Source organism: Lissotriton helveticus, chromosome 2_1 (genome assembly GCF_964261635.1).
Source record: "Lissotriton helveticus chromosome 2_1, aLisHel1.1, whole genome shotgun sequence".
NCBI lineage: Eukaryota > Metazoa > Chordata > Amphibia > Caudata > Salamandridae > Lissotriton > Lissotriton helveticus.
In genome coordinates this window covers 1,392,442,761-1,392,455,123 of record NC_136059.1, presented here as the reverse complement: position 1 = coordinate 1,392,455,123, position 12,363 = coordinate 1,392,442,761, and the positions used below count along the sequence as shown (strand labels likewise).

Here is a 12,363-nt window from a genome sequence, read left to right as displayed (position 1 = left end):
TCTCCACCCAGGGGTCCAGCAATATGTCTGCCTAGGCAGCCTCTCAGACAAGACGTGGATTGTAGGTTAGGGTTCAGGGGGCACCTCTAAGATGCCCGCTGTAGTGCATTTTACATTAAATCCCACACTGGCATCAGTGCAGGTTTAATGTGCTGAGAGAGAAGTTTGATATCAAACTTGTCAGTCTTCAGTGTGCTGAGGAGTTCGTAATGACAACCTCCCAGCACCATATACTTGTAATGGCATCACTGCACTTACAGTGCCCAGGAATGGCCCTGGATACTGTAGGGGCACAGGGATCATGCACCTGTGCCCACACCACTGGAATAGGGCACCCAGCTAGAGGGGTGACTGATGTATGCCAGGGCAGTGGGGTTGTGGGCATGGCACACAGGTATGTGTGCCATGTCGACTCTGTTTAGTTCTGCACCAGGACACAGCCTGCAAAGGCAGTGTGTGTGTGTCAGGCTGCAGGGAACCTAAGGGTGGCACAATAAGTGCTGCAGCCCTTGGGGGTCTTCTCTGGTCACAATGCCCTGGGTACCTAGGGTACCATTTTACTAGGGGCTGACATGTGGCCAGAGATGCCAATTTGGGTTTTAGTTTCAACACAGTTTTAGAGAAGGAACACAAGCCCTAGGCACCTGATTGGCAGGAGCCCAGGGCACACTCAGGCAAAGCACATCAGCAATTCAGCAAAAAGTGGGGGCATGCCATGCAAGAAAGATGGCACTTTCTCACAGTGACCACCATGGGAAAGACTGTCGTGCAGCTTGAGATAAGCAGAGTTTGTCCTCCTAATGGTCGAAAAGCTGGTTCCACTGATCCTCCAATCACTGCTGTAGGGGCCTCATGTGGATTCTCGTGTTCGGTACTATGAAGATGCAAGAAGCCATGGACGCCAGAAAAGACACTGTCTAGCATAAGGATGACGAGAGCCTGCAGAAGAGTGCGACGTTTCGGAGTTAAGGATGATAGTCTCTCCTCCGAAGGATACACTCCTGCGACTGTTTATCCAGTATGGCCCCCAAGTACTGTCCTTTTTGGACTCGGTCGACTGTTGATTTTGGAAGTTGATCTGAAAATCCTCAAGAATGCTGCGACCACAGCCATGCACTTTGTCAATGTTCGTGGGGCTGATGTGAGGCCAAATGGGAATACCTTGTACTCGTAGTGCTGAAATCCCACCTTGCAACTGCAGAATTTTCAACGCTTCGCGTGGAGATAGGATATGGAAATATACATCTTTAAGGTTGATCGCACACATCCAGTCCCCTTGCTGCAACTGTGGGTAGATTTGGTGCAGAGCCAGCATTCTGAATTGTTTATGGCAGATGTACTTGTTGAGTACTCTCAGATCTAGGCTGGGTATGAACACTTGCTTTGGTCCTTTCTACTTTACTAGAAAGTAACAGAAATAGATTCCAGATTCCCTTTGATGATGAAGGACCTCCTCTATTGCTATTACTTGAAGCGAAGAGAGTAGTCATTGTGAACAGTATTCAAGACACGTCTATTTTCTGTAATGGATTGCCACTCTTCCCAGTGGTTAGCTATACTCCAGCCCATCCCTCCCCCACCACCACCCAAATCCCGGGTCAGGACCAGTGCAGGGAGAAGTAACACTTCATTGCAGGTTTTCCTGGGGCTGCAATGTGCTATTGTTGCTGTGCAACCCATCCCCTGGAAGGCCTACAAGGATGGAAATGGCATCTTGCTGCTGGTTCAAGTGAGAGTTTTGAACACTCTGTTGGAAAAAAAACTCCTACAGCCTTGAGTGTGTTCAGCTCACTTTACATCCTGGTACAAAAGGGGGGTGGTGATGAACGGAGCATCTGAACCAATCAAACACTCACACCCAGTCAACAGATCTGGGTTTAATCCATCACAGTTCTTTAGCCCACTCTGCCACCCCAGTTCAGACATGGCCATATGCAAATCAGTCTGACCCTGAGCCTCATGGGAACAGTCCAGCCCGAACTGCCAAGACATGCCTTCCCTGGACCGGAAACAAGCTTCCTAGGACCGGTTTCTGGCATTCCAGCCGTCTTCAGCCAGGCTTGCTTGAATCCAGTGGCAAAGTGAGCAAGGGACTCACCTCTGAGCATACCCTGCCAACTTATGGCGAACAAAGCGGTACAAAAGGGGGGTGGTGATGGACAGAGCATCTGAACCAATCAAACACTCACACCCAGTCAACAGATCTGGGTTTAATCCATTACCATTCTTTAGCCCACTCTGCCACCCCAGTTCAGACATGGCCATATGCAAATCAGTCTGACCCTGAGCCTCATGGGAACAGTCCACCAAGGCGTAGCACTCGTAGCCATATTAGGAACAAGAAAGTACTTGTTGAGAATCGTGGTGGAGGCCTTCTCTTAGTAGACCGTGTGCGAGGCCAGGACAGAGAATATGCTTGGAATCAGAATTACTGGTCCTGTTTTCTTTAAGCTTTCCTGCCACCTTGGGAGATATTACCCGGAGACTGATCTGGACCTAGAAGGTGTCCGAGGTCTTTGTCGTCAAGTCCCCTGTAACAATTTTGACCTCTAGGGATGGTATTTGTGTCGTTCTGCTACATTTTTGTGTCCTCGCGTCGACAGCCGGTTTTCTTTCGAAGTCACGTAGGGCGTTTCTTTAGGCCTCGATGTCAAAGACAGTTTTGTGAGTACCACACATTGACTTAATGGTGTGTGGTGTCTCAACAGTGTGTGCGGTTCCAACATCAATGCATGGATTCTTGTTGCAGACATTGACCTCGACGACAAAGGCTACTCTGGAGCAGAGTAGTGTCTTAATGTCGGTTGGCGATGCCTTCTTGTCAGCATTGAGACTTTCAACGTCAAGAGTGCTCAGACGTCGAGCTGACCCCACCTCCAACGGTGTCTTCAACAGTGAACAAACAGGTATTTTGCTTGACATCCTACCTCTCAACATTGATCGCGACCGTACTTTACGTCATTTTTCTCAAGCTCTGCCTCTCTGATGTTCCACTGGACAAGAGGAGTGCTCTTTAGAGGTAGATAAATGTTTCCTAAGGCTTCTTATGGACGACCCTTTCTCCATGGAGTCCATTGAGCCTCATCTTCTCTCTTTCCTTCAGAGTACGCCTTCACAGCTTCTAGCAGTGAGAGTCGGGATGGATGGGACTCCGGCGGGCAGACATTGCAGACAGCATTAGGGTCAGTCTGGGCTGCCTTCTTGCCACAGGAAGGACACTTCACAAAAATTGAAGGCATTTGTGGCAGAATAAAAATGGTTAGAAACCGTTTTGAAAAGATTTTTATGACTTTTTTAGTCAAAGGTGAGCTCAGTGCTCCACGGTCCTAACAGAAGGAGCCAGAAAAAGTGAACTGGCATGTCACCTGCGGGGCATGATGGGATTGAGAGGGTATTGTGAGGTTCTTAAAGGCACAGTGCTAGTTTTGTGCTTACTCTTTGAATGCAGACTACTGGTTAACAATGCTGTGCCAAAATGAATTGTATTGATTGCTATAGATTTTTTTTAAAAATAATGTTATCTGCCCATTTCTTACCCACTCCATAAGTTGTATGTGTGTATATATATATATATATATATATATATATATATATATATATATATATATATAGTAGTTCGTACAAGTTGTCTACATGTATTTAATGTTAAAGAAGTGATTCTGGGTCCCCACACTTGGGCTGGATTATTCAGTGCTTATGACTTTGAGGAGGATCCCCTAAAAGAGAACTTAAAGAGCTCCTCCCGAGTGGGAATTGTTGGCCACACCCCCAACCAACAGGAAGAGGTGTGAGGAGGGACCCTATTATGGAGCATGCCACCTCACGGTGGGTGAGCGTTCTTGTCCACAAAATAAATTAATTTGGATTTGGAGACTTTTATCTTTGTTTTTTTTACTGTACCAGTGTAACAACCCCTTGACTGAGTGTATTTATTTTATGGTTTGATGAGCAAGGTCAGTTTATCATGCAACTAAATGAAATGATCATCTCATTTGGAAAAAATCATTTGTGTTAATCTAAAGCATGCAATTTGAAGAACAGTGTTTGTTATGCAGTATAAAACAAACATTTCCAAAACTGAAAACGTGTTCTTTGCATTGGGTAATGCTGATGTAAGCATCAATTAATAGTCTGTAAATTGTTTGCAGGCTGCTCTATTTAATTTAATCTATCCTTTTTAAGCAGAAATGTCGTCACAAAACTTTTTTCTATTTTGTTTTCTTTTTTCTTTCAATTGCGCTCTCTTCTTTTAAAATTCAGAGCACTTCTTCCATTGCATGTCCCAGACTTTCACTTCTGTGCACCAGGACCTTTTTAAAGCATAGGCGAATATAAATTCTGTAAAACCAAACATGCCAACACTGTGAACCTATGTGTGTTTGGGGATAGTGAAACGGGAATTGTGATACGATCACATTAACAAAAACACAGAATGACTGCCATGGGATGACTCGCACAGGTACATTAACACAAGGAGATTGATAATTGGACTTGGACAATGATACACTGACAAAGAGGCACCCTACACAGGTAAAGTGACACGGGCAGGTGGGGTGGGAAAATTACATTTGGATACTGACCTTGTCTATGTGAAATAGGCACTAAGAGACACTGGCTAGGTGTTGTACACGGAGCCACTAACAAGGGGTACCGATACTGTGACTCTTTAAAAAGGAAAAAACTGACACTAATAAGCACATGCCATTGTCTTAACGTCACTACGTCAGTGACCTTGGTATAGGGACAATGACAATGGAATGCTTCAAAGGTCAGACAAACAAGGTGAAACGAACAGCGTGAAACATTCAGACACTGTCTTTTGTACAATGACACTGAGACGCAATCATTAGGAAACTGTTACTGAATGGAATGGGAATAAAAGAATAGATGTACAATTTTGCGAGGAGTCAAAAACTGACAAGCAATGAAAATGGGATGCTGACACAAGGATGCAAAAGACACACAATTGATGGATGGAATGCAAAACAAATCAAAACATTCACCCCCCAGTCAAGAGATCTTGGTTAAATCCATCGTTCTTTTGCTCACCATGCCACCCCAGTTTAGACCTGGTCATATGCAAATCCGTCTTGACCCTGTGCCTCATGGGAACAGTCCGGCCCGACTGCGGGCATCAGCATAGGCCATGAGGTACACACTTTGGTGCCAAGGGGAACATGGAGAAAGGGATATGTATTAGACTAATTCGTATTACTAGAATATTTAACAGCAATCAGCACTGAAATGGATGTCAGATACTGCACTTTACAAATGTCACACTATTAATTGTGCAAATCAGAAACGGAATAACCAGAGGTGCAAATAACTAATGGCAAGCAACTATCACACTCTTTAGTCTTGCTGAATACTATTACTACTGCCCAATAAATGTATAACCGCCCTTCTGAGGAATAAGTAGTGCTGGTACTGTTCTTTACAAGCAATACAAATAGGGCAACTCTGCTTAGAAATAATTACATTGTTCATGATTTATATCTGCATTCCTAACAGTGTTTCTGTTATTAGCTTTAGTAGCACTGGTGAAAATGCTCTTACTAAAACGGCAGTGATACAATGTTTTTTCCAATCCATTTCACCAATGCAGTCTGTCAGCAGCCAAATAGGAAGACACCCTAACCCTGCTAGCTTTTATTTCCAGCTGGTAGAAATCTGATGTGCTTAAAATGCATTTTTGCGATACATTTACAAAACATTTTGGAAGCAAAACCCTCAAACCCACTATTAAGTTTTATTTAGATTCCGATCTCTTTGGACCAAATGTTCCTTTACCAGGATGCATCATATGCTAGTTATTTTACCATAGGCTACTCGAGGGAGACCTCCAATACCTCATTATAAACCACTGTTTACCTACTTTCCAACTTTCACCAATGTTGCCGGTCAAGGTTATTTATGATACGATTTGCCACAAATTAACCAGAAATTTCTGAGGGGTGCACCTTACACGAACCTGTAAAAGTCTATCCTCATTTTACCCACGTTCCTAGCCCAATGTACTATAAATTACACAATCGTACTAGGTTTTCCAAATATTCCTTAGTTGAGGATATTAATAAGTAAAAAATTGCATAATATCAATCAATCATATACTTTATTCGGCATTTAAAAAATACCATAAAAGTGCATAATCATACAAGTACATAGATATTTAAAAAATCAGTTACAAATAATTGAGCCGTTCTCATACGAACAATTGATAGCCTATAAAACCTATTTCAGCAGATCCCTATTTTTTTCCTTAATTTAAGTGCTAGCTTCAAAAAGTTCACAATACAAAACAACGTCCTAGGGTCATTGGCCATTTGCAAGATATAAATGCCAACTTTTTCTTTTGTTGACAAAATTCCGTTCGAAAACCCAATTCGCTTTACCCAAATCCATTCACACTTATTACGCGGGGGCGAGAACCCAAAACATATATTCCTGACTACTGGTCTGGGCAGTCCTGATGCCTAGTATAATTAACAATTACAGCCAACTGTAGGGGGGGGGGGGGTCTGAAAAGAAAACGAGTTATTCAAAGCATTATTTACCCAATAGTACAAACAATCGTAAGGCACAGCAAAACAGTCAGTTATGGTCTGAGGCTCGACTTGTAATATTCAATAAAACTACATTAATAAATTATGCGGCTGGGTGTTAAATAGACTGGGTGCTCTGCCTACATACCTGAGTTGTACATGTTGTTTAGCTGTTTAGACCCAGGTGGTAACGCATTCGTGGATGCTCTTGACTGGGCATTGTTACCATATCCTCCATTTTGCTCGAGTAGCTATAAATACACATCAAGATTAGAAAGGTTGCTTCAAAAACTATTATCTGACACTTTTGTTACGATAATCAACTGAACACATAAAATGGTGACGTTCGCCAGTTTCTTACTTCAGATGTTTACAAAATTCGAGAATAAATCACACTGCTTAGTGAAGCTTTTATAGAAGGTGTGAAATGCGTGCCACGCTCTGGCATACAGCCAGAGCGATTCTGCTCTAGTATCTGCATGGGTTATTATATAGTAATCCAGACTTAGTTTACAAGAGATTGGCTGTTATTCTCGTCACAAGAAAGAAACTGGTTACTTATTTGCTCCGATCAGCTGTCTACTAAATTTTAGATCCACCCAAAATTAATATACCAAGGCCCTCTTCATGTACATAATGGGTAAATGCGGGACCTATCTAAAATACTTAAAATAAAGTATTGTCGTTTCCTAATACAAATGAGCAGTTTTAATTTAGCAATTTATCAGTTTCCATCAAGGCACCTTGCAGTTTTCAAAAAGTCATCCTTAGTCTTACTTAAACCAAGTTTAATGGACTTTATTTGGTTTGTGCCAAAAAGTGAATCTATAATAAAGATTCTTTGCAAAACTGCAGTGCGTTGATGCAAGGACTTTATTATTCGGAAAAAAACATTCTCAAGATATTAACTTCAAACAAAAACGTTAGAAAAATATTGTTTTAAAAATTGCTCAAACTTGGCATATACTAAACTTTTATTAATAAGTTAAAATTATCCTAGCTTTTATCTAACCTTATCACACATCTATTTGAAAGCCATTAAGGCATGTTGTCCGGTCATGTTAAGAGACAATAAGGGATCAGGGTATGGATATCACTAGTGCGGAGTGGCAAGGAGACAAACGCAGGGTAAAAGTGGTCACTCCCTGCAAACGTTTATTGGACTTAGGCCCATGTTAAAATAAGTTAGTTGTTTGAAGATAAACCAGCCTTCGAGTACACATTTTTTAGTTTTCAGTTACAAACCTAATTGTTTAAAACTACTAAAACAAGAAGCACATAATTAACGAGACAAAAAAATCACAAAAAACAATCAAATAAACAAGTCAATAGAGTGACCAAAGTGCCTGTCTGCATTTCAACGGGCTCACCTCTGTAATGGGAGACTTCGGATTCACATTTCTCGCTGCAGCAATCTCCTGTAACTGATTCACAACTTCAGTGATGGGCAATCTATCATCTGGATTTACCTTCAGCATGGAGCCTAAATCGAAAAGTTAGATTGGAGACACTTTTCATCAAACACGTTCTTTTTCCAATCTTAAAATAAAGTTAACTTCTATACTGGAGGAATCATGCTTGCTTGGGTGGTCCAATTCATCTGAATGTAGAGTTTGCCGAGTTATGTTTTTTGCAAGAATGAGGGAATTGATGTAAAGTGTAAAAGTGACCAGTGTACAGAGTGTAATGTGATCAGCGTGAGGATTAAAAATACCTCTTGGTGGAGTGAATTTTTTACTGAGTTTTCCCAAGGAGTATATTAAAAATCAGGGTGATATGACTTCAAAACAGCGGTTATAATCAGGTCAACATGTTCCTTCACTGTCACTCTGCAGAAAAAGTGTAAAAGTGAATGCAAGTGAATGGTCATGAGGCAGATTATTGAAGAGTCCAGGAACTGTAAGTAGCTATGAGTGCCTGCGTGACATTTAGACATTGTAAACTGAATTTACAAGCATTTTTAAACATGGTAGGTCACTTTATTTACCTATTTATTAATGTATGTACTTGTTGAGGGTGAATCTGCCTCGAGGCAACTATACATCTAATTGCTGTACGTTCAACAAAACAGAAATAAGAATATTTCATCAAAGGTAGAAATTACGGACATACACATTTTCAAGACCTGTTTTCCAAAAGCAATTAGGTGAGAAGTCGGCTTGGAGTACCAGAGTACTAAATTAATTTCATAACAAAAAATTTCCTTCAGGAACGCTTTTTCTGGTTGATCTGTCTGCCTGCTGATTCCTCACCTTTTGAATATACCCAATATCAGTCTGGATCCGTAAACTTTTTATAGCTCTCCAATGCCTTTAAGGGGTGCCGACTCCACCTTGGCTCTGTGCATGTCACTGTGTGGCATCACTGGAATCATTAAGAGTGGGCATTATGACATCAGTTTCAGTCATTTTTTAAGGCACCTTTGAGGTGAATGAATGAAACTAACATCAATAATAGAGGGTCCGTTTCTTTTTAACCCCTTCCATGCTGATGACTGCCCCCGGCCGTCATGCATCACGTTGGGCGTGTGCTGATGACGTCTGGGGGCCGTCATGAACCCGCCCACTCTTCAAAACGGCCGCACCCAAGGGGTTAAAAGAAGACGTCATTAAGAATAGAACCCAAGGATCGTTGGTACTAACAGTTGTAAAATTGGGAGGCGGTGGATAGGTGAGGAATCTGCAGGGAGAGCTCATCCACCAGAGAAAGTGTCACCGAAGATAAGAAACTTGTATAGTTAGCTGCTGATTCCTTACCTTTTGATAGATTCCCCAAGCAGTCCCACACCTGGCGGTGGATTCACATCTGTCTACACCCAAAAATCCGGAAGAACTGAACAGGCGAAATGACGATACCTCCTCATTTTGGAATCCCAACAATACTTTTTCTTAAAAGTGTGGAAGGATGACCAAGCTGTCACCTTGCAAATATCTGCTATAGGTACTCATCTTGGTAGTGCTAATCTAGAAGATACGGCTCTGGTAGAATGAGCCCAAATTCCTTCTGGATGTTCCTTGTGCGAGTGCTGATCTAGAAGATATGGCTCTGGTAGAATGAGCCCAAATTCCTTCTGGATGTTCCTTGTGCTGCCATGGCGTAGCAGGTCTTGATACACAGCATAATCTATCTTGAGAGTGTCCGCTTGTAGACTGCCTTGCCGTACATTTTTCCAATGTATCCCACAAAAAGAGGAGCTGATCAACTAGTCTGAACTCACGGGTTCTGTCCACATAGAAGCTCACAGCTCTTTGGTATCAAGACAATACTGATGTGATTGGATGTGGAGGAAAGTGTGATAGACTGACCTAAATGGAACAGAGTAACCAGTTCCGGCAGGAAGACAGACCTGGTTCTAAATATCAGTTTGTCAGGAAAGTACATGGTAAAGGGTGGCTTTACACTCAACACCTGAAGTTCGCTTACCCATCTAGCCAACTTGTTTGCAAGTAAGAAGATAGTTTTGAACTTTAAAAATCATAAAGGACAAGTATTTAAACGTTCGAACAGAGAACACATTAGATAGGTAAGACCCAAATTGAAATTCCACTGTGACATTATGAAGGGAGTATGAGAGTACCTGTTTGTGAGACCCTTAAGGAGTCTTAGAACAATAGGACATTTAAAGAGTGATGGTTGATCAGGTAGGAATACAAAAGCCAATAAGGCTGACAAATAGCCTTCAGAAGGAGCAACCACACAGCCTGCTGGGCTTGGGAGAGGGCACGGCGAAGAATGTTAGACCAATGAGCCTGAAGAGGATCTACAGATTGGTCTGAACACCATTTAATAATCCTGGCCCATCTGGCAGAATAAACAGTTTTGTCAGAGTGTTTTCTTGCACATGAAATGACATCCACATCAGTAGGTAAAGTAAAGGCATTCAGGTTGCCCCACTCAATCTCCAGGCATGTAGGTGAGGCTCTGGCGGTTGGGGTGTAGAACCTGCTGTTGCCACTGCGAGAGGCGTTCTACTATCTGAAGGAGATGTAGCGGAAGGCACAAGGAGAAGTGAATAATGGCTGTATACCACACCCCAAATAGCCAGTCAGAGGCTAGTAAGATTACTTGGGCCCAGTCAAGGCAAACATTCTTCAATACTTGAGGAATCAAAGGTATGGGAGGAACGTGTAATGAAGTGGAAAGTTGGGGGCGGAGCTTGCCTGACTCCAAGATGGGCGTAAGTTAGGGTGACCTTCCCGATCGCCACTATCAATCCGACAAAATTCTGGCAGGAATCCTGTTAGTAACTCTTTTGTGAAGGGTCGTCGTTTTGCTGACGTTAAATGCTGCCTAGTGAACCCAGCAGTTTCCAGATCGGAGCGATCTAGCGGGGGTTTTCGTCAGTGACGCCCGCAAGCCGTAAAGAAATGTGAGGCCCTCCGACTACGCAGACCGAAATCACGCCCTGACTCCGAGAGAGAGGTCTGGGAGAGTACGCATTCGTGAAGTGACACAAATCCAGAGGAGACACGCGGGAAGCGAAACAGACGGAGCGATCGAAGCCAGTGGGCGGTGGAGGGTACCGTGAGTAAAAGCTGGGAGCCCTCCCGGAGGCATCCGCATGTACAGTGAGTGGGAGCACCTTGTTGATCTGAGGGGGACCACCGCTCAGCAACACTTTGCTCCCGTGGGTCACAGAACTCCAACTCCTGTGTGTCTGGGAGCTGGAGCGGTGTGCAGGTTTTATCCTGGGGGGCCCAGAAAGTAAGGCCTAGTGAAAAAGTTGTGCGCATGCTGGACAATGCCGAGGCTCTGTGAAATATCAAACCCCAGATTAGGCCTGCATGCAAGGTCTCTTTTGCCGCCGCCATGGATTAGTGCAGGGAAGATTGCCGCTCTAATTGAAATACGCAGGAGGTGAGCAGCGTGCATTTAAGGGCTAGTGGGGGGGAACCCTGGGGTCGGTTACGATCCTGGAAAGTTGACAATATTAGGCCCTCTAAAAGCACTGCTTTGTGTCAGTGTATCCGCCCACAGAGGGCATCCCTGTTGCATAGTTCCTCGCTGCATCATGGGCAAAACCGACAAGCTCCAGTCCAAACTATAATTCGATCTTCGCAAAACCCCTTGATCGAGGATCCCACAACCACCGAGCAAGATGCCACATCGGATGATCAGGAAGCAGCAGATATGGATGTGAAGCAAGCATACAGCAAAGTCTTTCAAAAATAGACAGCAAAATCGACGCATTGTCGTTCCAAATGGACAGGATGTCAGAACGACTTGACAAGCATGGGGATAGACTCGACACGGCGGAACAACGCATATCTGATATGGAAAATGTTGTACGGGCGGACTCCGAGATAGACAAAGAAAGAAAGAAGATTTTACGTGTACTGCAGGCAAAGGCAGAGGATCTCAAAGCAAGATCTAGGCGGAATAACATTCGCATTTTGGGGGTGGCCGAGGCGTCTAATATTGGCAACATGGAACAGCATGTAGTGAAGTTGCTCATCACACTACTGGGTCGGAATACTTTTTCTGAGATTTTCGTTGTAGAACGAGCCCATCGTTTTTTGGCACCTCGACCGATCCCAGGAGCAGCCCCTCGGCCTATAATAGCAAGGTTGCTGAACTATAGGGACCGGGATGAGGCCTTGCGAAAAGCGTGTGAACTGGGAATTCTTCACTATGAGGGTGAAGAAATATCTCTATTTCCAGACTTCACATTGCAAGTGCAGGAAGCAAGACGGGAATTCACCCCAGGTAAACAGCTAAAAAGAGACTCCGTGACCTGAACTTGGAATACAGTATGTTTTATCCCGCCAAATTAAGGGTCAGACCAGACGTTAAAGTTCATTTCTTCACAGACCCTAAAGCT

The 12,363-nt window shown here is 43.4% G+C and overlaps 1 protein-coding gene across 1 annotated transcript in view; it reads right to left on the bottom strand.

The window, feature by feature from the left end:
• Positions 1-12,363, bottom strand: part of GAK (cyclin G associated kinase) — a 1,786,158-nt gene that overhangs the window by 1,140,200 nt on the left and 633,595 nt on the right. The window contains exons 9-10 of the mRNA XM_078676333.1: positions 7,913-8,025; positions 6,691-6,793 (exon numbers count right to left, since the gene is read on the bottom strand). Of these exons, the coding sequence (XP_078532459.1) occupies positions 6,691-6,793; positions 7,913-8,025 (216 nt within the window). The remainder of the gene's footprint in view (positions 1-6,690; positions 6,794-7,912; positions 8,026-12,363) is intronic.